This window comes from Asterias amurensis, chromosome 7 (genome assembly GCF_032118995.1).
Source record: "Asterias amurensis chromosome 7, ASM3211899v1".
NCBI lineage: Eukaryota > Metazoa > Echinodermata > Asteroidea > Forcipulatida > Asteriidae > Asterias > Asterias amurensis.
In genome coordinates this window covers 5,419,511-5,446,909 of record NC_092654.1, presented here as the reverse complement: position 1 = coordinate 5,446,909, position 27,399 = coordinate 5,419,511, and the positions used below count along the sequence as shown (strand labels likewise).

Below are 27,399 nucleotides of genomic sequence, written 5' to 3'. Positions count from 1 at the left end.
AAGCTTGTATGAACCTGAAACTTACCATATATATTGATCTTAATGAGTAGACGAAACAGCAACATTTTTGGAATGATGACGTCATTGATGACGTCATTACGTTCAAAAAAACGCTAAAAATTGGAGAGTTCATATCTTGAGAACTACAAATGCCACACACAAGATATTTGGTGCATATAAAAGGTCTTGTAATTAGCTACAAAAGTCGTGCACAACGTGACCTCATGTGACTTTTACTTCCGGTTGAAACCGGAAGTTCAAAATTTCAAAAGTTCATATCTCAAGAACTATATATCATATTCGCAAAATTTGAATATCAGTTTGAAGATCAGTTATCCTGCTCAAACTTTTGCACACACATAATGCCAGTTGAATTTTGCCTTCTGGTCGTAAAAGCGCGCGTTTGTGTTGACCTCCATTCATTACGCGTAGAAACCAGATAGTATCGCCATTCATGTATGTGAATGCTACTATTGTATTGTGGGTGTATGGGTGTGTGTGCGTGTAGTTCATGTAGGCCTACATTGTATCCATGCTCTACGACAAAACAGCACTGCGTGGCTGTGGGCATTACGGGTTGTGTATACACATGCAGACTCCGTTGAAGGCGCGCGTAATTCAAATTCCACTACGCTGGGATTCGCCTCATCTTTCTTCGTGCGATTTTGAACAAAATGTTAAACTACTATGAACTTGAAACTTATCATAAACATGAACCTTCATGAGTAGATGAACCCGCAACTTTTTTGGAATGATGACGTCATCGATGACGTCATTACGTTAAATAAACGGTAAATAATTGAAAAATTCATATCTTGAGAACCACAAACGCTACGTACAAGATTCTTTCACTACATGAAACCTCTTGTAATGTTCTACAAATGTTGTACACAACGTGACCTCATTTGACCATTCACCCGAACACCCTGAGTTTGTACACAAACTCTCAATTTCTAGTTTTTTTAGGTGTTCGGCCACCAGCCGAACAACTATTGTTATTGTTCTGTTTTTTTTTTTTTTTTTAGGTGTTCGGCCACAAGCCGAACAACTATTGTTATTGTTCTGTTTTTTTTTTTTTTTTTTTTTCTGCGTGTTCTTCTCCTCGAACGTTCTCGCGCGATTTTCGCAAAAACTAAAGCTTGTATGAACCTGAAACTTACCATATATATTGATCTTAATGAGTAGACGAAACAGCAACATTTTTGGAATGATGACGTCATTGATGACGTCATTACGTTCAAAAAAACGCTAAAAATTGGAGAGTTCATATCTTGAGAACTACAAATGCCACACACAAGATATTTGGTGCATATAAAAGGTCTTGTAATTAGCTACAAAAGTCGTGCACAACGTGACCTCATGTGACTTTTACTTCCGGTTGAAACCGGAAGTTCAAAATTTCAAAAGTTCATATCTCAAGAACTATATATCATATTCGCAAAATTTGAATATCAGTTTGAAGATCAGTTATCCTGCTCAAACTTTTGCACAAACATAATGGCAGTTGAATTTTGCCTTCTGGTCGTAAAAGCGCGCGTTTGTGTTGACCTCCATTCATTACGCGTAGAAACCAGATAGTATCGCCATTCATGTATGTGAATGCTACTATTGTATTGTGGGTGTGTGTACTTGTCATAGCTGCAAACCGAGCTCTTCGGTGTGAATACACACTCGCGAATCGAGGACTTTTAGCACAGCGAGGACGTCCTCGCTTTGAAAAATTGTGATAAATGCAGCATTATAGCCAGTTTGGACGCCACTGGGATATCTAAGCTTTTGGGACTAATCCTCGGTTTACGTCATTTACGAGAGGAGCATGTGTGAGTTAACACAATTCTGTTGCCGGAGCGGTGGGTTAGCACTCTTGGATGGTTACATCGCCCTCTGTTGATATGAAGTATCCTTCTTGTAGGTAGTAGAGGCGGCCATTTCTAAATCTGAACTCATTTATGCATGACGGTTAGCTTATTCGATTTGAGTCGGGTAGCGTGGCCGGTTGCTGCTGTCATGGGGACGCATCATAAACATGGAGTGCATTGCATCCACCAGGACCCTAGAGTCAACCATTCGACCCATGGCAGCTCTCGAGAGAAGACAAGAAATGGTGAGTGATCTGAGTGTAAATAAATTTCCATGTGATGTAGGCCTAAATAAATCCTTACTGTACTGACTACATCACTATACTATATACAGTCGTTTGACCAGTTAACAATTCCTTACACTTGTCAACAAACACATAGTTAAATGATTTAGGACATGACCAATTTATGTTTATGATTGTTTCTTTCTTGTTAGTAACTAAGCCGCCACTCTGGAATTCGGAGTTAAAAGGGGAAACTAAAACATAATATAGTTTTAAACTCCATGAAAGACATTTTTCACAAGAGTAAATACTCATGTTGCATATTGTATCACCCCTGCGGTATCATAGAATCGTCCAAGTGCGTTGAAAGACAACATGGCGGATATTGCCGTTCGTTACTAAATTCTGGGTCACAAACACCTTTTCTACAGTTACAAATACAATTGTTTCCACAGTTTTAAAGTGATTTGGGTGCATATGACTCTTGTGCATATATTGAATGTTTGACTTATGTTAAAATGTTCTGTGAAAGTGCACTGAAATATTGTTGTCGTGAGGGGTCGTGAGTTGTCGGTATTTAGTGCGACCCTTATGACATGTTCCACTAAACCGATCGACTTTTGTTCGATGAATAACGTATATGTGACATCATTTTTATGTCTTCTTTCTAGTATGAAGAAGGGGACAGCGTCATGGCACTGTGGCCTCCAAACTCGTCATGGTATCCAGCTGTAATCACCTCCATAACCAAAGGTATTTAAAGCCATTGCACCCTTTCGGTACATAAAAAAAAGGAACAGTTCACAGATTTACAAATAATTTACAGGGTTTACAGAAGGTAATGGTGAAAGACTTCTCTTGAAATATGAGTCCATGAAATGCTTAACTTTTTGAGACAACGGTAAAACTATATAAATTCTCGTTAACGAGAATTACGGATTTGTTATAAACACATGTCATGACACGGCGAAACGCGCGAAAACAGGAGTGGGTTTTCCCGTTATTTTCTCCCGACTCCGACGTTCGATTGAGCCTAAATTTCCACAGGATTGTTATTTTAGATATACGTTGTGATACACGAAGTGTGGGACTTGGACAATACTGTTTACCGAAACAATGGCTTTAAACAAGTATCATTACTTTTGTACTGTGGACACACGAAATGACAGTTCCACACCCTTATTGTGATCCACATTACGTGAAGAGCACGTTTTAAAGATGGCACTAAGTTGTATGTTTCCCCCACCCCCCCCCCACCCCCCAAAATGAAATGAAAATTAATCAACCGTTTGCCTTTCATTTTTCAGGGAAGTCACTAATCAAGTACTGCGTGCGTTACACTGATGATGGCATCACACGCTCCTTATTTGAGCACCAGGTGAGTAAATGATGATGTCATGTATTAATTCCATCGATCTTAATTTAATAACATGCTATGTGTCTTCATAATATTTTATGTTCTGTACAATTGAGACGTTTTTCCAAAGTTGACGTGTTGAGGCAAACAAATGTCCTCTCTAAATGTAACAGAGTGCAAAAACACTTGCTGTTTACGGCAACCGGCTCGCTTTATAGTAAAAGCTGGATAATAACCAATCCGTGCCACATTGAGTACAATGATCAACACAAATATGGCTCACAATTGCGTGGTATTCGTTTTACCTCGTCCACAAACACGGTCGGCCATTTATGGGAGTCAAAACTTGGACTCCCATAAATGGCCGACCGTGTTCGTTCGCGACGTCACATGAAAACCGTGCAATTTGGAGTGATACTTGTGTGGATCATTATATTCTACTTGTAAAACATCTTTCTAACCACATGCATTTCATAAGAAACGGTTTCAAACGCTGTTCATAGACCAACTCGACCGATCCAAGGCAACGTGTTCCTTTAAGTTCTGACTAGCTTAGTGCTTATGTATTATTTGCCTATCAATTTAAGGGCACGCTGATCCACTCAACCGTATATATTTAATTTGTGTCACAATCCTAATAATATCTCAGTGGTGTTAATTATGTCATTTATCTTTTCCTTGCTAGCTGGCCCATCAAACATCAGGTTTTCAGTCTGATACTTCAAGGTGTGTCAACCCCAACACCAATTGCAGGGATGACGATGACCCACAAGCTATTTTTCAGTCTGATCCTTCAAGGTCTGTCAACCCCAACACCAGTTCCTGGGATGACGATGACCCACAAGCTATTTTTCAGTCTGATCCTTCAAGTTGTGTCAACCCCAACACCAGTGCCTGCGATGACGATGACCCACAAGCTATGTTAGAAACTGGCGAGCTTCACCAAAGCAATGAAGCTGTAGGATGTGAAACAAATGATTCGAGTGAGAAGTGTGCCGTAACAGTCATGCAGACCGATAATGTCGGTAGACAAAGGAAATGGGACAAAAAACACTATTGCTTTTACTGTGATGAGCCTCAGGCCAAGTTACCCCGTCATCTTCAGTCGCGTCACAAAGAGGAGAGGGAAGTTGTAGAGATAGCATCGGAGACCGACGTTAGTGCCCGCAAGAAACTTCTGTTATACATCCGCAATATTGGTAATCACAGACACAATTGCCAAGTCCTTAGAGAGGGAAAGGGTGTCCTTATTATAGTATACAGACCAAATCATGAGGCATCTCCACACGCATATGGACCATGCATACATTGTTATGGCTATTACGTGCGTCTTGATCTTTGGCGTCATCAGTGCCCACTTAAGCCTGCGCTCCCTGCACAGACTGATGGTAGCAGTAGGAGAGGTCGTGTTAGGGGGCGAGTAGCTAACAAGAGTGATTTGTTAAAACCACCCCCTGCTGGTGTATCTTTCCAGTTGAACAAGGTTCTTAGTTCTATGAGGAGAGACAATGTTGGTCTGATTGTCAAGAATGATTCTTTGATTCTGGAAGTTGCCAAACGTGAATACCTTAGACTTGGCCACGATGTTACCCAACATGGCTACATTCGGAACAAACTACGAGAACTTGGTCGTCTTGTTATACAACTGAGACAAAACACCCACCAACCAAATGCATCACTGGAAGTATTCGTGCATCCCCGCCATCTGAATGATATCGTCAAGGCTGTTCATGATGTCGCCGGCTTCAGTGAAGGAAAACAGATGTATCACGTTCCATCTCTAGCACTCAAGATTGGACATTCCATCAAGAGATGTGCACTCATACTGCAAGCAAGTGCTTTAGAGTTTAATCTTAGGCAAAAAGCGGAACAGGCCGAACAGTTTAGGCAGTTATGTGAAATAAAGTGGCCAGAACTTGTGTCAACGCACGCCCACAGAACACTGTACCAAGGAAAGCGCAACAAACCTGCTGATCTCCCCACAAATGCAGATGTGGTGAAAATCTCATCATTCCTTCATGAAACTGGCAACCGGGAAGTGCAGCTCCTACACTCTGCTAAGGGCCATGAAATTACACCAGCTTGGAAGAAATTGAATGAAGTCACACTGTGCCATCTCATTATCTTCAACCGCAGACGACAGGGGGAAGTATCCAAAATGAAACTTGAAGATTTTCAGAAGCGAAGTAGTGCAGCCATTGTGAATGGTGATTGCGTGATGACTGATCTTGAACGGCACCTCTGTAAAATGTTCAAAGTCATTGAAATAGTTGGTAAGAGGGGCAGAACTGTTCCTGTGCTTCTTGGTACTGATGTGATGGCGTGGTTGAAGGCTCTGGTCGCAAATAGAAATGCAGCTGGAGTGGCACAAGACAATATATTCTTATTCGCACGAAGTTGTTACGGAGGCTCAGGTCATATACGAGGAAGCGACTGTCTACGAGCATATGCAAATCAGGCGGGCCTTGAGAATGCTGATAGCATGCGGTCTACAAAGCTTCGTAAACATGTAGCGACTGTTTCGCAAATTCTGGCCTTGAATGAACATCAGCTTGAAACACTTGCAGACTTCATGGGTCATGATTTGCGGGTCCATCGTGAGTACTACCGGTTGCCAGACACTGTCCAGAGGGTTACCAAACTGTCTAGACTCTTCCTCAGCTTGGAGAGAGGCAACTTGGTTTCGCAACATGGCAAATCTTTGGAGGAGTTGCATGTTACTGGAGGTAAACAAACCCGTTTTTAACTTGTCTTTCCAAATTAATTCAAACTGTGGTAACTCCCCCCCCCATAACATTCATTCACTGTACAACCTCCCCCCCCCCATCCCCCCCCCATCCCCCCCCCCCCCCCCCCCCAATGGATTGGCCAACATGTTTAGGTGTGTGCGCCAAAAAGCAAGCATACCTAAATGTTACAATTGCTCTTTGTTTTTGGGGCATGATAACTCGGCCTGTGGCCGTCATCGCCTAACCCCCCCCCCCCCCCATTTTGAACATCATTCACTGTACACCCCAAACCCCACACACCCAACCCAACGGATTGGCCCACATTTTTATTTGTGTGCCAGAAAGCAATCAAAGCTAACTGTAGAAGTTTTCTTTCTTTTTATTGCAGAAGGCTTCAGCAGCGATGAGGACAGCAGTGATTCCGGTGACTCGTGTGACCCAGCTTTGGAGGACAGTGTTGATGACAGTAAGTTTGTAATATTTGTGACTGCCTATATCTCTTGTAGGTCTCTTGCATATGCTGGTCCTATTCCCTGTTGACCGACCCCCCTAGACCCAAATGCGATAAGATGCCAGACTCCGTTTGCTGTCAACAAATTTAAGGTGTCATGCACCACCAAAGTACAGTCATAACCTAAAGTCACTCTGTAGGCACAGCCGAGTGATTAGCCCATCTCGGCAACTCATTTTGTACGGTAGCATGAAACAAGATGGCTGCTTCTTGTCAGGCATTTTCTGCAGGTACCTTTATCGCATTCTTTTGTGCTCAGTTGCGTATTGATTTACTCGAGGAGTAAATGTCACATCGGTAACATGAACATATTTAGGTTATGTATACGCCCCATTTGATTATGTTGACTAATTTACCTCTTCTTTCCTGTGTGTTGTAGGAAGGCCACCAACCCAAACGGATCCAGCTCCAAAAGATCGACAAGTCAAGCGTCGACAATTCAAGCGACGCCCCTGGACTGCCCAGGAAAAGAAAGACGTCACCGAGGGCTTGCAGAGATTCTTTTTGCTGAAGAAGATGCCAGGGAAACGTGACATTGAATCGTCCTGTCCTGTGGCATTGCAGACCAGAACTTGGAGAAACATTAAGGACTTTTGTAGAAACACGATGACACTTCAACAAATTTAAGGTCTCATGCACCACCAAAGTACAGTCATAACCTAGAGTGACTCTGTAGGCACAGCCAAATTATTAGTCTAGACCTTTGGCCTGCCCCCCCCCCCCCCAGGAACAAGAAAATACATGTACCACCCCCAACAACATTTCCTAGAAGGCCAGTATACACATTGACATTAGTGAACCGCAAGAACAAGGATTCATGTGTTATGTCCTCACATCGATAGGTACCATTCGACTTTTGGCAATGTCCTCCATTGGATAGTATGAAAAGTATGTCCTCAATCTGCAGTGTACACATGTATTGGTGGGTGTGTGTGCGTGTAGTTTATGTAGGCCTACATTGTATCCATGCTCTACGACAAAACAGCATTGCATGGCTGTGGGCATTACGGGTTGTGTATACACATGCAGACTCCGTTGAAGGCGCGCGTAATTCAAATTCCACTACGCTGGGATTCGCCTCATCTTTCTTCGTGCGATTTTGAACAAAATGTTAAACTACTATGAACTTGAAACTTATCATAAACATGAACCTTCATGAGTAGATGAACCCGCAACTTTTTTGGAATGATGACGTCATTGATGACGTCATTATGCTCAGAAACACGTTAAACACTAGAATATTCATATCTTGAGAACCTCAAATGCTACATACAAGATTCTTTCACTACATGAAACCTCTTGTAATGTTCTACAAATGTTGTACACAACGTGACCTCATTTGACCATTCACCCGAACACCCTGAGTTTGTACACAAACTCTCAATTTCTAGTTTTTTTTTTAGGTGTTCGGCCACCAGCCGAACAACTATTGTTATTGTTCTGGTTTTTTTTTAGGTGTTCGGCCACCAGCCGAACAACTATTGTTATTGTTCTGTTTTTTTTTTTTTTTTTTTTTTTCTGCGTGTTCTTCTCCTCGAACGTTCTCGCGCGATTTTCGCAAAAACTAAAGCTTGTATGAACCTGAAACTTACCATATATATTGATCTTAATGAGTAGACGAAACAGCAACATTTTTGGAATGATGACGTCATTGATGACGTCATTACGTTCAAAAAAACGCTAAAAATTGGAGAGTTCATATCTTGAGAACTACAAATGCCACACACAAGATATTTGGTGCATATAAAAGGTCTTGTAATTAGCTACAAAAGTCGTGCACAACGTGACCTCATGTGACTTTTACTTCCGGTTGAAACAGGAAGTTCAAAATTTCAAAAGTTCATATCTCAAGAACTATATATCATATTCGCAAAATTTGAATATCAGTTTGAAGATCAGTTATCCTGCTCAAACTTTTGCACAAACATAATGCCAGTTGAATTTTGCCTTCTGGTCGTAAAAGCGCGCGTTTGTGTTGACCTCCATTCATTACGCGTAGAAACCAGATAGTATCGCCATTCATGTATGTGAATGCTACTATTGTATTGTGGGTGTGTGGGTGTGTGGGTGTGTGGGCGTGTAGTTCATGTAGGCCTACATTGTATCCATGCTCTACGACAAAACAGCACTGCGTGGCTGTGGGCATTACGGGTTGTGTATACACATGCAGACTCCGTTGAAGGCGCGCGTAATTCAAATTCCACTACGCTGGGATTCGCCTCATCTTTCTTCGTGCGATTTTGAACAAAATGTTAAACTACTATGAACTTGTTGAACAAAACTAACGCTTGTATGAACTTGAAACTTACCATGAACATAAACCTTAGTGTGCAGACGAAACCAAAACTTTTTTTGGAATGATGACATCATCGATGACGTCATTAAGTTAAATAAACGGTAAATAATTGAAAAATTCATATCTTGAGAACCACAAACGCTACGTACAAGATTCTTTCACTACATGAAACCTCTTGTAATGTTCTACAAATGTTGTACACAACGTGACCTCATTTGACCATTCACCCGAACACCCTGAGTTTGTACACAAACTCTCAATTTCTAGTTTTTTTTTTTTCTTTTTTTTTTTTTTTTTTTTTTTTTCTGCGTGTTCTTCTCCTCGAACGTTCTCGCGCGATTTTCGCAAAAACTAAAGCTTGTATGAACCTGAAACTTACCATATATATTGATCTTAATGAGTAGACGAAACAGCAACATTTTTGGAATGATGACGTCATTGATGACGTCATTACGTTCAAAAAACGCTAAAAATTGGAGAGTTCATATCTTGAGAACTACAAATGCCACACACAAGATATTTGGTGCATATAAAAGGTCTTGTAATTAGCTACAAAAGTCGTGCACAACGTGACCTCATGTGACTTTTACTTCCGGTTGAAACAGGAAGTTCAAAATTTCAAAAGTTCATATCTCAAGAACTATATATCATATTCGCAAAATTTGAATATCAGTTTGAAGATCAGTTATCCTGCTCAAACTTTTGCACAAACATAATGCCAGTTGAATTTTGCCTTCTGGTCTTAAAAGCGCGCGTTTGTGTTGACCTCCATTCATTACGCGTAGAAACCGGATAGTATCGCCATTCATGTATGTGAATGCTACTATTGTATTGTGGGTGTGTGGGTGTGTGTGCGTGTAGTTCATGTAGGCCTACATTGTATCCATGCTCTACGACAAAACAGCACTGCGTGGCTGTTGGCATTACGGGTTGTGTATACACATGCAGACTCCGTTGAAGGCGCGCGTAATTCAAATTCCACTACGCTGGGATTCGCCTCATCTTTCTTCGTGCGATTTTGAACAAAATGTTAAACTACTATGAACTTGAAACTTATCATAAACATGAACCTTCATGAGTAGATGAACCCGCAACTTTTTTGGAATGATGACGTCATTGATGACGTCATTACGTTAAATAAACGGTAAATAATTGAAAAATTCATATCTTGAGAACCACAAACGCTACATACAAGATTCTTTCACTACATGAAACCTCTTGTAATGTTCTACAAATGTTGTACACAACGTTACCTCATTTGACCATTCACCCGAACACCCTGAGTTTGTACACAAACTCTCAATTTCTAGTTTTTACTTCGTCTTCTTCTCCGTGGTTTTTGTCCGCTAACAAAGACATACTTGCTAAACTGACATAAACTTGAAACTTCACACATAGTTAGATTTTTATTAGTAGATGAAACCGTTTTAGTTTCGTCATGATGACGTCATCAGGTGTCGAATTACAAGGTTTTTGGGTTCAAAAAGTGACCATTTGCTTTTTGCTATATGTCTTCGAATTTTACAGTTATGATATTCATAATTACGCATCTGATAGATCAAGACTGGGACTACATTTGAAAAGTTAACGTCAAAATCGTATGACCCCTCCTTCCGTTCGTACCGGAAGGTCAAAGTTTGCAATTGTATATTTTTCTTCAAAAATACATCTCCGTCCCTTGCCCTCTAACAAAAGCACACTTCCCAAACCTGTATGAACTTCTAACTTCACACATAGTTATATATTTATCAGGAGAAGAAACCGTTTGAGTTACGTCACGATGACGTCATCAATTCTTGAGTTATGAATTTTCAAAGTATATTATTTCAAAAAATCATAACTTTTGATCTACATGATGGGTTATTACAATCGACACATCATCGGAAAGTTCGTTAAAAACTCCGTAAATGCCTCGCAGACATGATCCCATTTTGATCTCGTCTTCTGGTTCAAAATTGAGTTTGAAAATTCATAATTTCATGTATAAAGAACTACGAAATTTCCCCATTGGTTGTGCGTAACACGTGTGTCGTACACGTGTAGTGTATTAGGCATCATTTATTTGGTGGCATGCTGCCAAGTTTATCGTACTCTGTGCCATAGCGTGATATGCATAGAGCTATATAGCTCTATTATTTAGAGCTGTATAGCTCTATTTATGCAGAACGCTGCGAAAACGATTTCCTCTCAATCTTCGGCGTCAAATTGTTCAAATGTTACCCCTCTGATGGCTTAGTGGTCAATGTGGAATTGAAGACGAAGTTTCGCTGAGATGGCCACCTACTTCAGTGATTCATGGGACTTTTAATTATGTGAGAAAACAACAGTACAAAATGACGAACATTGGTCATGTTTTGGTTAAACACCGAGAAGAATAGAGACGTTACATCGATCGACCACTCCCCCCAGGTGAAGGGCGTTGTGGGCCCACGGAATTCACGTCAGTATTACAATATCTATTACTTTTTGAACTTAGCATAATCATCAATTGTTTTGATTATTTGTTAAAACAACTATCCAAGTTATTCTGAGTTAAATAGTTTGAAGAAAAAAAATCTCTGGAATAACATAAGCCCTTTTAAACTTTCTCTAGTAGGAAAGGACGTTACGTAAACTAATCTATTTCTACCTCCATGCACAGACATGGATGTTACAATACAAAACATTCAAAGAAAACAGAATGGTTAAAGTATGGGGCCCAAGCAATTAGGAGTGGTCTTGCTAAAATAAACTGCCGGATTAAAGAAAACTTTAGTACAAACAAATAAATAAAACAATCCAGATTTTCATCTTCTACTCTTCGTCCCTTGTCCTCGAACAAAAGCACACTTCCCAAACTCGTATGAACTTGAAACTTCGCACATAGTTAGATATGCATTAGGAGTGGAATAATGTTTTAGTTAGGTCATGATGACGGCATCCATTCTTGAGTTTTAAAAATTCAAAGTTTATTATTTCAAAAAATCATTATTTTTGATCCACGTGATGGATTCTTATAATCGATACATAATCGGAAAGTCCGTTAAAAACTCCGTAAAGGCCTCGCAGACATGACCCCATTTTTACCTTGTCTTCTGGTTCAAATCAGATTTTTTGTGTATTTTCGTCTAAAATACATTTTTTGTTTTGACTACTACCGTACTGCGTTGATCACACCGGTTCTCGTCCGATCAGTGAAGTTAAGCAACATCGGGCCCGGTCAGTACGTTGATGGGAAACCCGCTAAACCAGTTGTTGATGTTGTTGTTTGTTTGTTTTTGTTTGTTTTTGTTTGTTTTTTTACTTCTTTTTTAAAATATTATATCAGCTTCGTTTATAGTCTGTTTTCAAGGCGTTTTCAATAAACATTTCCCTTTTGTTTAGTTAGTCTCTTCTCCAGTCGTCATCATTCATAAGTTCCTATGTCCTCAACCACAAAAGCTATTTTGACAATCTATACATCATATGAAAGGGGTTTACGTACTTCACAAAAATGGATATGTTGGTGACCTTCTCTTGACCTTTTAACCTTTCTAAACCGGAAGTGCATGTAAAATGCTTTGAAAAGGCCTATTTTCATGGGTTTTTCCTTTGATAATTGTCCACCAGGGTGTATTTTTGTACTCCCGGAAGCCGAACACCTTGTTTTTGTTATGACAAAAACTTGAGTCTAGTTTTTTTTTTTTTTTTACTTCGTCTTCTTCTCCGTGGTTTTTGTCCGCTAACAAAGACATACTTGCTAAGCTCACATAAACTTGAAACTTCACACATAGTTAGATATTCATTAGTAGATGAAACCGTTTTAGTTTCGTCATGATGACGTCATCAGGTGTCGAATTACAAGGTTTTTAGGTTCAAAAAGTGACCATTTGCTTTTCGCTATATGTCTTCGAATTTTACAGTTATGATATTCATAATTACGCATCTGATAGATCAAGACTGGGACTACATTTGAAAAGTTAACGTCAAAATCGTATGACCCCTCCTTCCGTTCGAACCGGAAGGTCAAAGTTTGCAATTGTATATTTTTCTTCAAAAATACATCTCCGTCCCTTGCCCTCTAACAAAAGCACACTTCCCAAACCTGTATGAACTTCTAACTTCACACATAGTTATATATTTATCAGGAGAAGAAACCGTTTGAGTTACGTCACGATGACGTCATCAATTCTTGAGTTATGAATTTTCAAAGTTTATTATTTCAAAATATCATAACTTTTGATCTACATGATGGGTTGTTACAATCGACACATCATCGGAAAGTTCGTTAAAAACTCCGTAAATGCCTCGCAGACATGATCCCATTTTGATCTCGTCTTCTGGTTCAAAATCGAGTTTGAAAATTCATAATTTCATGTATAAAGAACTACAAATTTCCCCATTGGTTGTGCGTAACACGTGTGTCGTACACGTGTAGTGTATTAGGCATCATTTATTTGGTGGCATGCTGCCAAGTTTATTGTACTCTGTGCCATAGCGTGATATGCATAGAGCTATATAGCTCTATTATTTAGAGCTGTATAGCTCTATTTATGCAGAACGCTGCGAAAATGATTTCCTCTCAATCTTCGGCGTCAAATTGTTCAAATGTTACCCTTCTGATGGCTTAGTGGTCAATGTGGAATTGAAGACGAAGTTTCGCTGAGATGGCCACCTACTTTAGTGATTCATGGGACTTTTAATTATGTGAGAAACAACAGTACAAAATGACGACCACTGGCCATGTTTTGGTTAAACACCGAGAAGAATAGAGACGTTACATCGATCGACCACTCCCCCCGGGCGAAGGGCGTTTTGGGCCCACGGAATTCACGTCAGTATTACAATATCTATTACTTCTTGAACTGTTTTGATTATTTGTTATTCAATTGTTTTGATTATTTGTTAAAACAACTATCCATGTTATTCTGAGTTAAATATTTTGAAGAAGAAAAATCTCTGGAATAACAAAAGCCTTTTTAAACTTTCTCTAGTAGGAAAGGACGTTACGTAAACTAATCTATTTCTACCTCCATGCACAGACATGGATGTTACAATACAAAACATTCAAAGAAAACAGAATGGTTAAAGTATAAGGCCCAAGCAATTAGGAGTGGTCTTGCTAAAATAAACTGCCGGATTAAACAAAACTTTAGTACAAATAAATAAATAAAACAATCCAGATTTTCATTAAGGTGTTCGGACTCAAGTCCGAAGACCTGTTGTTTTTGTTCGTTTTTTTTTTTTTTTTTTTTTAGGTGTTCGGCCAACAGCCGAACAACTATTGTTATTGTTATGTTTTTTAGGTGTTCGACCAACAGCCGAACAACTATTGTTATTGTTCCGTTTTGGGGTTTTTTCCCTCGTGTTCTTCTTTCCCTGCGAACCTTCTCCAGCAATTTTAAACAAAAGTAAAGCTTGTACAAACTTAAACTTACTATGTACATAGACAATAGTGAGTAGATGAAACCGCCACTTTTTGGGAATGATGACGTCATTGATGACGTCATGGCAAAGTTTTTAAAGTTGAAAAACGACATTTGCTTTTCGCTGTATCTCAACGAATATAAGAGCTATGATGTTCATACTTGGGTATCGGATAGATAAAGACTTGGACAACATTTGAAAAGTTAACGCAAAAAATCGTACGACCTTAACTTCCGGTCGTTACCCTGGGTCAAAGTTCGCCTTCGTGTATTTTACATAAAAAAAAACAACTTTTGAGCTTTTAAACAAAAGTAAAGCTTGTACAAACTTAAAACTTACTATGTACATAGACAATAGTGAGTAGATGAAACCGCCATTTTTTGGAATGATGACGTCATTGATTAGGTCATGACAAGGTTTTTAATGTTGAAAAACGACATTTGCTTTTCGCTGTATCTCAACGAATAAGTTCGACTTCGTGTTTTTTCATAAAAAAAACAACTTTTGAGCTGATCTACGGCATAACTCAAGATTGAGATCGATTTGAACCTTGAAACTCAACAGATAGTTGAACCTTAGTGTTTTTAAGACAACACAGGCCTAATTACGTCATAATGTCGTCATCAGGTATTAAATTACAATAAAACAATGTTAAATGTGTACAAATCATATGGCGATAACGTTTTGGAGGGAATCCCAACAGAGCTCTCGCTTGTCCAACAAAATAGGGCGCTGTTGATTATCAAATCTGTGTACATCATCCCGTGCGGAGGTAGCTAAATTTTAAAAGGGTTTCCATAAATTGCAAATTAAAACCTAAAGCCAATCTTACACAAAAGTATTGCATTTATGAAGAAAAAAAGGAGTCGTTAAAAACTGTGACACAAGTTTAACTATAAAAATTAACGACACGTTGTAGAAAAAGTCATCTTTATGGTTCAATGTTTTTGAACTACGTCATCACGTAACGCCCAACCGAACACCGTATTTTTGTAATTAACAAAAATTTTATCTCTAGTTGTTAAATGTTGATGTGTTTTACAGGAGATTTCTAACAACTGATGCCAGTGTTGTAATGGAGCTCTTAAAATGAGAAGCTAACACTGATAAGCTGTATACGTACAACTGGAGAAGGTTGTCATACTGATTTAAATTTTGAACTATATCAGCCCAAGTATGACACCACTACGCTCAAAACTGGAGTTATATCTCCTTCTCACTGTGTGTATCTACGCAGCCAAGGTTATGATCGTGCTGGTGTATATGGATAAATTCATCCCTGCTGACGTCACCATCATGAACGGTCAGGATCACGAACCAGACGCAACGTTGAACAGGTTGAACATGGAGCGAAGGAATAGAAAGGATAAGCGAGACTTTGAAGGGGTGTTAAGGCGGATGGGTGGGGAGGCATCACAGAGTGACACAAAGCGAGTGGACAATGATATTTCTAGTGTGCAGAATCGTAGCAGCGAGTTCAAATCAGTTAGTGAAGGTGGTAGGGCACGTCCGGAAGACGAAATGAAGAGAAATCAAACTAATATGGCACCCAACTTGGGCTTGAATAGCGCCCTCTTCCATCGAGTGCTGGATTCGGTGTTCGATCACAGCCACGATAAGAAGAAGTGTCAGGATGCCTTCATGGTATCTCTCATCACCACACACCCAACGGAAGTAGACTTCCGAATGGCGATCCGTGAGACGTGGGCAAACGACGCCTACGCGCATCAGATGGGAGTACTCACGCTGTTTGTTCTCAGTCAACCGACGGACGATACCGTCAACTCGGCCGTGTTCCTCGAGAATGAACGGCACGATGATATCTTGATGGGAAGCTTCACGGACAGTGTGGGTAACTCCACTTTGAAGCTGCTACTCGGGATAGACTGGGTGATGTCAAATTGCCCCTCCACCAAATACGTCTTCATCGGTGATGATCACATGTTCATCATCTACGAGCGTCTTGTCAAACTTCTACGAGAAACAAACGAAAAGGACGGTGTGAAAATGTGGATTGGTCGACTCACTCAGGGGAAGATGCCTGAACGAGACGCAGGAAGTCGGTACTATGTATCAAGGAAGCTCTATCCAGAGACTCGTTATCCAGACTTCTGCACTATTGAGGCTGGTTACGTACTTAGCGTGGATGCCGCCAGGGAACTTTTAGCCTTGTCTTGGGGTGAGCCTCTCCTGCCACTACCAGATGTCTACAAGGGAGTTCTAGCCAAGAAAGCCAACATTCTAATAACGAACGATAAATCATTCAGTTACGGTAACCAGGCCAAGGACGCGCGTGAGCTCAACAGAGTCGTCACGTCACGGGGTGTACGGTCGGCGGAACAACTCCAGAGCACCTGGACGAAGTTCAGCGATCCTGAGTTCCGCCGGAACTGTCCCGATCCGGATTTGAGTTTGGTGCTCAGTAACCACATTGAAAATTTACCTTACTTGGACAAGACGCTTCAAATGCGTCTGAACCATCCGGATTTTTGCTACGACAAAGCTGGGCACGAGGAGAATGTTTTCATCCTCGTACTCATCAGTACGTTGCCGGAACACTTTGAGCTGCGTAGTACCATCCGGGAAACTTGGGGGCGTAACTTGATGACACAGGGGGAGAACATCAAACTTTTATTCGTGATGGGCCACACCCAGACTGATGTTAAACTTATACAGCAGCAAGTCAAGCAAGAGGACGACAAGTTTGGTGACATCATCCAAGCAGACTTTACCGAGTCCTTCCATAACTTAACTCTCAAGGTAGTCATGGGACTCCAGTGGGTGACTCAAAACTGCCCACGCCAAATACATGTACAAAGGTGACGATGACATGTTTGTCAATTTCGATCGCATTGTGTCCCACTTGAAGGAGAGCCGAGCCAAGGGACTGGCAAAGTCTAGGTATTTCCTTGGGAGTGTGCTCTATAGAAGTATCCGCGTTACTCGTGAGAACTCCAAGTATTACGTACCAGAAAGACTCTACAGTGGCCGATACTTTCCCCCGTACTGCTCGGGTGGTGGGTACATCATGTCAACAGACATCATTCCACAGATGTACCGTAAGTCACTGGAGACTGCCTTTATACCCATCGATGACGCCTACCAGGGTATTCTCATGAGTAAAATAGGAGTGAAGCCAGTCGCCCACCCGGGGTTCAAAAACTGGGGTGCCAAGACGGACGGGTGTTCGTTGAGAGAGGTTATGGTGGTCCATGGATTCAAGAACTCTTATATATTGAATGCAGTATGGAGAAACTACACCACTCCAGCTGAGGACTGCCCAAAGGTTTCGTGACACAAAGATGACTGAACATCCAACACTTGAGCGACTGTGGACGCCAGTCTAAAATTAAAAACCGAGTTAAAGGCACTGAGCACCTTTGGTGTTATTGTTTAAGGCCAGTCTTCTAACTTGCAAATGAGAAGAGCTGGTGTATACTTGGTGTACTTGGTGAACATGAACTGGTGGTCCTCAACATTTGCAAAATTAACAAACCTCTGAAAATTGCGCGAAGTTGCACCTTTGTCGCACTAGCTTTGTGCTTTCAGATGCTTAGATTCTAGACCTCAAGTGAGGTCTCAAGTTAAATTCAAATATTTTAGTGATAAATTACTTTCTTTTCACTTTTAATGAGCCGTATCTAACATCACAGTGTTTTACACTATCAACAGCTCTCCAATGCTCGTTACCAAGTAAGTTTTTATTCTATGAAGCCAATGTTTTGTTTTAATAAGAATCGTTTATAATCGAAAATTAAGTAGTTTAAAGCATCTTTTTAGTCTTGTTTTGTGTTGTTTTTAACATGCTTACTTTTTGGGTGAAATAAATGTCTACTACAGGGTTAAACATAACATATTGTTGCATTACTTCAATTCGAAGCCCCTGGCAAATAAAAAAAGAGAATAAAAGCAGTAATCTGCACCATCTTAGGTTGAAATTAGAAGGTCCATTGATATGGCATTCTGGTATAGAATTCAACACGATTGTGTCGTTTCAGACGTCAGTTTGCCAGACTTCAAAAAGCCTCTTCCGAACTCGCTCTAGCGAGTCGTCTGATTGGCTGCTTGAGACGGTGCCCGGTGGTTCAGTAGGAGACAGAACGATTTGTTCGAATTCTTGATTTCGTGGCGCGATGGGTGTGGTCTGCTCTGAGTGGGCTCTGAGCTCAGAGCCGTGTCAGACCTGGTCCCAATTCCATGGCTCTGCTTACCGGGGAATTCTGCGCTTACGTATCACATAATTGTGTGCTACAAGGGTTCCGTAAGCGAAGAATTCTGTGGTAAGCAGTGCGTTGGACGTTGGACCCTGTATATTGGGTCGGCTGTACATGGTTGAACACGGGCCTCTTGCAGGTTGGTTAGAGGCGGGCATGCTCACCTCAGCCTACCTAGAAATCTGCCTGAGCGTTGCAGAGTGACTCGTTGGACGGTTTCGCAGGTGGTTTATCCGGATTGGTTCACTCATTGCCTTTTGTCCGCCCACCCGCCGTTGTGATCCTCCCTTTTGGTCGGGTGACTTCCGTGTTGTACTAAGCATGTATACGCATGCAGGGTCGAAGAGGCTGGGTTCCAGAACACAACCAAAACAAGTTTCACGACTTTGCGTTGAATGAAATAGCACAGGGTTGATTTTTGGTCGGGTGACTCCCGTGTTGTACTAAGCATATAAACGCAAGCTCAAGGAGGCCGGATGCCAGAGGCTGGGTGCCAGAACAGTATACCAAAACATAATTCCCGGATTTGCTGTGTAATGAATTTCTCATGTTCGCAGAGGGGTGCACAGAACTAACATCCCAAAGCATACAGTGCAAAATGCTAAACGTTTAAAAATCACAGAAAAGTACTCGGAGTCTGGCAGTTTTTAAACGATAAAAGAAAACTCTTCTTTGACTCTTCAACTTTAATCCTCTGCCCAATTAATGTGGGGGAGTACCCGCAGATTCTGTCCCTTTATTAACATGCGCTGGAGGAGGAGGAGGAATCAAAAGAGGGCGCTACCAGAAGAAGTTTGTACATAGTTCGATATATCCAGTCTTCTACAAAGTAAGCTAACCAAAGTTGCAGTACAGAATACAGAAGCCTATTCCATTGGTATTCTTTGACATCAAAGACCAAGGACAATAAGCATACTGTATTTCATTGAATCAAAACCACAGCCTTCTATACAAGTTTGTTCGTTCACAAAAATAATATGCTCGTTCAGGGGCCTTTTATTTGCAAGTTCATAGTCTTGGTCCCCAAGACCATTGGTGTTGTGCAGTCACACACAACCAACGTTCCGATTATGCACGGCAAAAACTGTCCACGCTTGTAATGAACGAACGCTAGCGGGCGCTCTGTTTCTCTGATTTAGATCTCACCACAGGACATAGACCTTTTCGCAAATACTGGGGCGCGCGCGTAAAGCTTGGAATTAGGTGCATTGTGGTCTAGCTGATTACAAATTTGATTCATATATATCCCACAATGCACCTCATTCAACAGTCTGCGCTTGCGCATTGGTATTTGCGATAAGGTCTATGGTGAGATCCGTAAATCAGAGAAACAGCGCCCGCTAGCGTTCGTTCATTACAAGCGTGGACAGTTTTTGCCGTGCATAATCGGAACATTGGTTGTGTGTGACCGCGCAAAATCACAGGACATGGTGAGATCCGTAAATCAGAGAAACAGCGCCCGCTAGCGTTCGTTCATTACAAGCGTGGACAGTTTTCGCCGTGCATAATCGGAACGTTGGTTGTGTGTGACCGCGCAAAATCACAGGACATGGTGAGATCCGTAAATCAGAGAAACAGCGCCCGCTAGCGTTCGTTCATTACAAGCGTGGACAGTTTTTGCCGTGCATAATCGGAACGTTGGTTGTGTGTGACCGCGCAACACCAATGGTCTTGGAACCAAGACTAGCAAGTTCACTGAGGCGGTCTTTTTCTTTCGCAATTGAATACGTGACGTGAACATTCAGAGTGCATAAACTCTCCAACGTGACAAGTAATATTTGATAATAAAAGAAAAAGCTGCCATTTCATACAAGACGAGAAAGCTGCGGGAAAAGCTTTCAGTCCGTGGAGGATTTTCCCCGAAAATAGTCGCAATACTCACTCATCGTAGTCACAATCAGCCCACCACCAATTGGCTACATACGACAAGGTAAGCAAACAACGTTTGACGAAAACAAAATTAAGGAAATAAAAGAGTGTGCGACGAGTTCTTCAATTCAACGGCCGTTTAAAATAGGCCGGGTCGTGGCCGTGCGATAACGGCCCGGTCCGCTTCATTCCACGGCCTCCACCCTGAACGGTTTTAAAGGGCCGTTTAATAACTCGTCGCTATACTCTTTAATTTCCATTCATAAATGCCCTTTATTTATTTATTTTTTAATTACGCTTTTTTTTCTCCATAAAATAATTATGAGAGAACAAAGTCAATATCGGGTGCACAAACTTAACCAAAAAGGGGAGGAGATAGATGTTTATAATCTTCGGTGCTCAAATTAATGTTGTATAGTGGAAGGGATTGGTTTATTTATCCTTTGCTGCTCAAAAAGAAGAGGGGACAGATTTGTTTATCTCTTGAAACTCAAACACGACAAAATATATGATATACTGCATCAAATAAGTGGAGTTTATAAATTTGTAAAATGTTAGCATTGAAAAGAAAATAGATCGATGTGTACAATCTACAGCATGTTTTTCACAATTTGGAAATTTGTTTTTGGTCAATTTCGGTAACTGAGCAGACAATTTAATCACCATGCTATTCAATTTCGCGCGAAATCGAATGCTACTTAAAAGGGTCATTTGATTTCGTTTTAGAACTATTTAAATTGTGCTATTACGTCATTGAATTTAACAAAACATACATTCGATTTACGTAAGTCATGATCGAATTGCAGCAAATTGCATTCAAATTCACAGGATGTGTCTTTGAGGCGTGTGTTTAGCAATTCAAATTCATTTGCCTAGTACAGTTAATCTGTTTATTCGTAGTTCTTCAGATGTACTTACTCCAATCCTCATTTAGCAAAATTGATTGCCTCTTTACGAAATTTAAAATAATTGAACAGAGTGCTAAAGGATTGAATTGACGAATTCTGAATTTGAAACGCTGAAAATGTAGAGGCAAATTAGCTTTACTCCGAACAAATGAAAATTAAATTGGCTGTTCACATTTTCTCCGAAACTGGCCGAGAAAACCTTCATTAAAAAATTGCAGTTAAATGTGAACCTGTTTCTTTTTATTCATACGATCCAATGCGTTAGCTTAAAGACAGTGGACACTAGTGGTAATTGTCAAAGACCTGTCTTCTCACTTGTTGTATCTCAACATATGCATGAAATAACAAACCTGTGAAAATTTGAGCTCAATTGGTCGTCGAAGTTGCGAGATAATAATGAAAGAAAAAACACCCTTGTCACACGAAGTTGTGTGCGTTTAGATGGTTGATTTCGAGACCTCAAGTTCTAAACTTGAGGTCTCGAAATCAAATTCGTGGAAAATTACTCCTTTCTCAAAAACTTCGTCACTTCAGAGGGAGCCGTTTCTCACAATGTTTTATACTATCAACCTCTCCCCATTACTCGTTACAAAGTGAGGTTTTATGCTGATAATTATTTTGAGTAATTACCAATAGTGTCCACTGCCTTTAAAGGTACTGTACACGTTTGGTAATAATTACTCAAAAAAATTACTGTAGTATACAGTTTTTTAGAAAGAGGTAGTTTCTCACTAAAATAATAAAAGACTTCTGGCCAGAAGCCCTTTATTCCTATCTAAAAGCACACAATTTTGTACAATAAGGGTGTTTTCATTTTTTTATTTTCTTGCATTTTCAATGACCAATTGAATCAAAATGTTCGCAGGCTTGTTTATATATGCATATGTTGGGATACACCAAGTGAGAATACTGGTCTTTGACAACAACCAAACGTGTTCACTGCCTTTAATTAAAGAATACATGGTAGAACTTACAATCATTGTGTGTTGGTTGCAGATATTTTGCCTACTGGGTGCAGTTCACGCATGATTTATCGCATTGTGATGTTGACCCTCTTTCTCCCTCTGCAGTTTTCAATGGGACCTCTATAGAGAATATAACATAAAAAACCATAAAAAACTATTGTCCACTAGTGCTCACCATGGCTATAAAAAACCACCACAAATACGTTCTCACCCTCGCAGTCGGTTCATACTCCCTTATGACAATGGTTGCGACCCTTATTTACATTGACGTCATTAAGGTACATAAGGTACATGTACTCTCGTTCAAAGATGTCGACATCGGTCGGTCGCAGGTCGAGTTGACCAACTCCACAAAGTCCACAATTGGACCGACCACCATGACAAATATGTTGAATAAGACTGACGTTAACACAACATCCCTGAAGAAAGTGTTATATCTCGATAGAGGACAGGAATGCTTAAATACGGAATTAAAAGGACGGAACTGTAGCAGTCCAGACTGGTTTCCAGGAGATGGAACCAACGACAGATATTTCAAGCAATGCCTCAAAACGGTGATAACACACGACGATATTTGTTTTGAAAGAACAGGGAAGAAAAAAAATGTATTCCTTCTATTGCTGGTCAGCTCCTTACCGAGTCACTTCGAGCGCAGGCAGGCCATTCGGGAGACATGGGGAAAACAGAGGGTTTTCTTCGGGAAACAAACCGTCTTGCTCTTCACACTTGCAACAGAGACAACGAATGCAACTGAGGTACACAAGAGAGTCAACGAAGAGAACGAAAGACACGGAGACATCATCCAAGCAGAATTCAGAGAGTCCTTCCATAACCTCACCTTGAAAGTGGTATTCGGATTGAAATGGTACTCAAAAGGGTCATTCGATTTCGTTTTGGGATTAGTCAAATGTAATGTTGCGTCATTCGAATTAACAAAATAATCATTCAATTTAAGAATTCATTAAAGCAGCATTCAAATTCGCAGACGCTTCTTGAGGCATGTGTGTCACGAAAAAGAATGACGCTACGCTAAATTGAACAGAGTGCTTAAGGAATTTGACTCGACCTAAAACGAAATTGAATGGGTGAATTCTGAATTTGAAACGTAGTAACAACTGGAAAAGAAAAACAGCTTTAATTCGAACGCATGAAAATTAAATTGACTGCTCATTTGCCGAATTTGACCGAGAAAACCTATATTTTTATTTTATTTTGAGTGTCACTAAAACATAGGCTTAAAGACATTATACACTTTCGGTAAACAGTATTGTCCAAGTCCCACACTTCGTGTATCACAACTTCTATATAAAACTAGAGATAAAATTTGTGTTAATTACAAAAATACGGTGTTCGGTTGGGCGTTACGTGATGACGTAGTTCAAAAACATTGAACCATAAAGATGACTTTTTCTACAACGTGTCGTTAATTTTTATAGTTAAACTTGTGTCACAGTTTTTAACGACTCCTTTTTTTCTTTACAAATGCAATATTTTTGTGTAAGATTGGCTTTAGGTTTTAATTTTCAATTTATGGAAACCCTTTTAAAATTTAGCTACCTCCAAACGGAATGATGTACACAGATTTGATAATCAACAGCGCCCTATTTTGTTGGACAAACGAGAGCTCTGTTGGGATTCCCCCCAAAACGTTCTCGCCATATGATTTGTACACATTTTAACATTGTTTTATTGTAATTTAATACCTGATGACGACATTATGACGTAATTAGGCTTGTGTTGTCTTAAAAACACTAAGGTTCAACTATCTGTTGAGTTTCAAGGTTCAAATCGATCTCAATCTTGAGTTATGCTGTAGATCAGCTCAAAAGTTGTTTTTTTATGAACAAACACGAAGTCGAACTTATTCGTTGAGATACAGCGAAAAGCAAATGTCGTTTTTCAACATCAAAAACCTTGTCATGACCTAATCAATGACGTCATCATTCTAAAAAATGGCGGTTTCATCTACTCACTATTGTCTATGTACATAGTAAGTTTTAAGTTTGTACAAGCTTTACTTTTGTTTAAAAGCTCAAAAGTTGGTTTTTTATGTAAAATATACGAAGGCGAACTTTGACCCAGGGTAACGACCGGAAGTTAAGGTCATACGATTTAATGCGTTAACTTTTCAAATGTTGTCCAAGTCTTTATCTATCCGATACCCAAGTATGAACATCATAGCTCTTATATTCGTTGAGATACAGCGAAAAGCAAATGTCGTTTTTTCAACTTTAAAAACCTTGCCATGACGTCATCAATGACGTCATCATTCCCAAAAAGTGGCGGTTTCATCTACTCACCATTGTCTATGTACATAGTAAGTTTAAGTTTGTACAAGCTTTACTTTTGTTTAAAATTGCTGGAGAAGGTTCGCAGGGAAAGAAGAACACGAGGGAAAAAACCCCAAAACGGAACAATAACAATAGTTGTTCGGCTGTTGGTCGAACACCTAAAAAACATAACAATAACAATAGTTGTTCGGCTGTTGGTCGAACACCTAAAAAAAAAACAAAAAAAATAAAAAAACGAACAAAAACAAGAGGTCTTCGGACTTGAGTCCGAACACCTTAATGAAAATCTGGATTGTTTTATTTATTTGTTTGTACTAAAGTTTTGTTTATTCCGGCAGTTTATTTTAGCAAGACCACTCCTAATTGCTTGGACCTTATACTTTAACCATTCTGTTTTCTTTGAATGTTTTGTATTGTAACATCCATGTCTGTGCATGGAGGTAGAAATAGATTAATTTACGTAACGTCCTTTCCTACTAGAGAAAGTTTAAAAGGGCTTATGTTATTCCAGAGATTTTTCTTCTTCAAAATATTTAACTCAGAATAACTTGGATAGTTGTTTTAACAAATAATCAAAACAATTGATGATTATGCTAAGTTCAAGAAGTAATAGATATTGTAATACTGACGTGAATTCCGTGGGCTCAAAACGCCCTCCACCCGGGGGAGTGGTCGATCGATGTAACGTCTCTATTCTTCTCGGTGTTTAACCAAAACATGGCCAATGTTCGTCATTTTGTACTGTTGTTTTCTCACATAATTAAAAATCCCATGAATCACTGAAGTAGGTGGCCATCTCAGCGAAACTTCGTCTTCAATTCCACATTGACCACTAAGCCATCAGAAGGGTAACATTTGAACAATTTGACGCTGAAGATTTAGAGGAAATCGTTTTCGCAGCGTTCTGCATAAATAGAGCTATACAGCTCATATCTCTATGCATATCACGCTAAGGCGCAGAGTACAATAAACTTGGCAGCATGCCACCAAATAAAATGCCTAATACACTACACGTGTACGCCACACGTGTTACGCACAACCAATGGGGAAATTTCGTAGTTCTTTATACATGAAATTATGAATTTTCAAACTCGATTTTAAACCAGAAGACGAGATCAAAATGGGATCATGTCTGCGAGGCATTTACGGAGTTTTTAACGAACTTTCCGATGATGTGTCGATTGTAACAACCCATCATGAATCGACCCATCATGTAGATCAAAAGTTATGATTTTTTGCAATAATAAACTTTGAAAATTCATAACTCAAGAATTGATGACGTCATCGTGACGTAACTCAAACGGTTTCTTCTCCTAATAAATATCTAACTGTGTGTGAAGTTAAAAGTTCATACAGGTTTGGAAAGCGTGCTTTTGTTAGAGGGCAAGGGACGGAGATTTATTTTTGAAGAAAAATATACAATTGCAAACTTTGACCTTCCGGTACGAACGGAAGGAGGGGTCATACGATTTTGACGTTAACTTTTTAAATGTAGTCCCTGTCTTGATCTATCAGATGCGTAATTATGAATATCATAACTGTAAAATTCGAAGACATATAGCGAAAAGCAAATGGTCACTTTTTGAATTTAAAAACCTTGTAATTCGACACCTGATGACGTCATCATGACGAAACTAAAACGGTTTCATCTACTAATGAATATCTAACTATGTGTGAAGTTTCAAGTTTATGTGAGCTTAGCAAGTATGTCTTTTAAACCAGACCTTTGCCAGACTTGTATGCTGTGGTGATGGTTAAGCATCAAAGGATGTATATTTCAACCTAAAAGGCAATAAACAACGCCCTTTCAAATCATTTCACAGTCACATCCGGTTTAAACAGGTCAAAAGGTCAACGAAAGTTCACCAACATATCCATTTTTGTAAAGTACGTAACGCCCTTTCATATGATGTATAGATTGTCAAAATAGCTTATGTTGTTTAGGTTATATGAACTTAGGAAATATTGACGACTGTAGAAAAGACTGTAAGGGGCATGTATGTTTTGTTTATGCACATACCAATGGGGATTTACGTTGTTCTTTACACGTGAATTTTGAAATTTTCAACCAACGCCCTTTCAAATCATTTCACAGTCACATCCGGTTTAAACAGGTCAAAAGGTCAACGAAAGTTCACCAACATATCCATTTCTGTAAAGTACGTAACGCCCTTTCATATGATGTATAGATTGTCAAAATAGCTTATGTAGTTTAGGTTATATGAACTTAGGAAATATTGACGACTGTAGAAAAGACTGTAAGGAGCATGTATGTTTTAACCGCCTTGAACGAAGACTATTCTTCATGAAGCTTTTTCGCGCTCTATGGATGATAACTGGAGCGTGACTCTGCTGCACCGCTAATACACTACACGTTGTGTGTATGCCTACGTGCAATGTTTATGCACATACCAATGGGGATTTACGTTGGTCTTTAGACGTGAATTTTGAAATTTTCAACCTCTCTTTTGAGCCAGAAGACAACATCAAAATGGGGTCATGTCTGTGGGGCGTTTACGGAGTTTTCAATGACGATTCCGATGATATTTCGATTGTAAGAATCCCTCATGTAGATCAAAAGTTATGATTTTTTTAATTAATAAACTTTGAATATTCATAACTCAAGATTTGATGACGTCATCATGACGTAACTCACACGGTTTCTTCTCCTAATAAATCGCTAACTATGTGTGAAGTTTCAAGTTCATACGAGTTTGGGAAAGGCGCTTTTGTTAGCGGACAAGGGACGGACAGAAGAAGAAGAAGAAGAAGTATGAAGAAAAATAAAAAC

General features: G+C 39.8%; 2 protein-coding genes and 1 pseudogene across 2 annotated transcripts; all 3 read left to right on the top strand.

Moving 5' to 3' along the window:
• Nucleotides 1–1,678: 1,678 nt before the first annotated feature.
• LOC139940075 (uncharacterized) lies at nucleotides 1,679–7,615 on the top strand. Its single transcript, XM_071936311.1, has 6 exons — nucleotides 1,679–2,104; nucleotides 2,755–2,836; nucleotides 3,391–3,461; nucleotides 4,126–6,166; nucleotides 6,558–6,635; nucleotides 7,060–7,615. Exons 1-6 carry the CDS (start codon nucleotides 2,027–2,029, stop codon nucleotides 7,305–7,307), a joined length of 2,598 nt encoding a protein of 865 aa, XP_071792412.1. The 5' UTR covers nucleotides 1,679–2,026; the 3' UTR covers nucleotides 7,308–7,615.
• A 7,784-nt stretch (nucleotides 7,616–15,399) lies between these two features.
• Nucleotides 15,400–18,017, top strand: LOC139939793 (uncharacterized; annotated as a pseudogene).
• A 4,476-nt stretch (nucleotides 18,018–22,493) lies between these two features.
• LOC139939539 (uncharacterized) lies at nucleotides 22,494–23,258 on the top strand. The gene has a single exon (XM_071935537.1). The coding sequence runs from the start codon at nucleotides 22,494–22,496 to the stop codon at nucleotides 23,256–23,258; it is 765 nt and encodes a 254-aa protein (XP_071791638.1).
• Nucleotides 23,259–27,399: the final 4,141 nt, after the last annotated feature.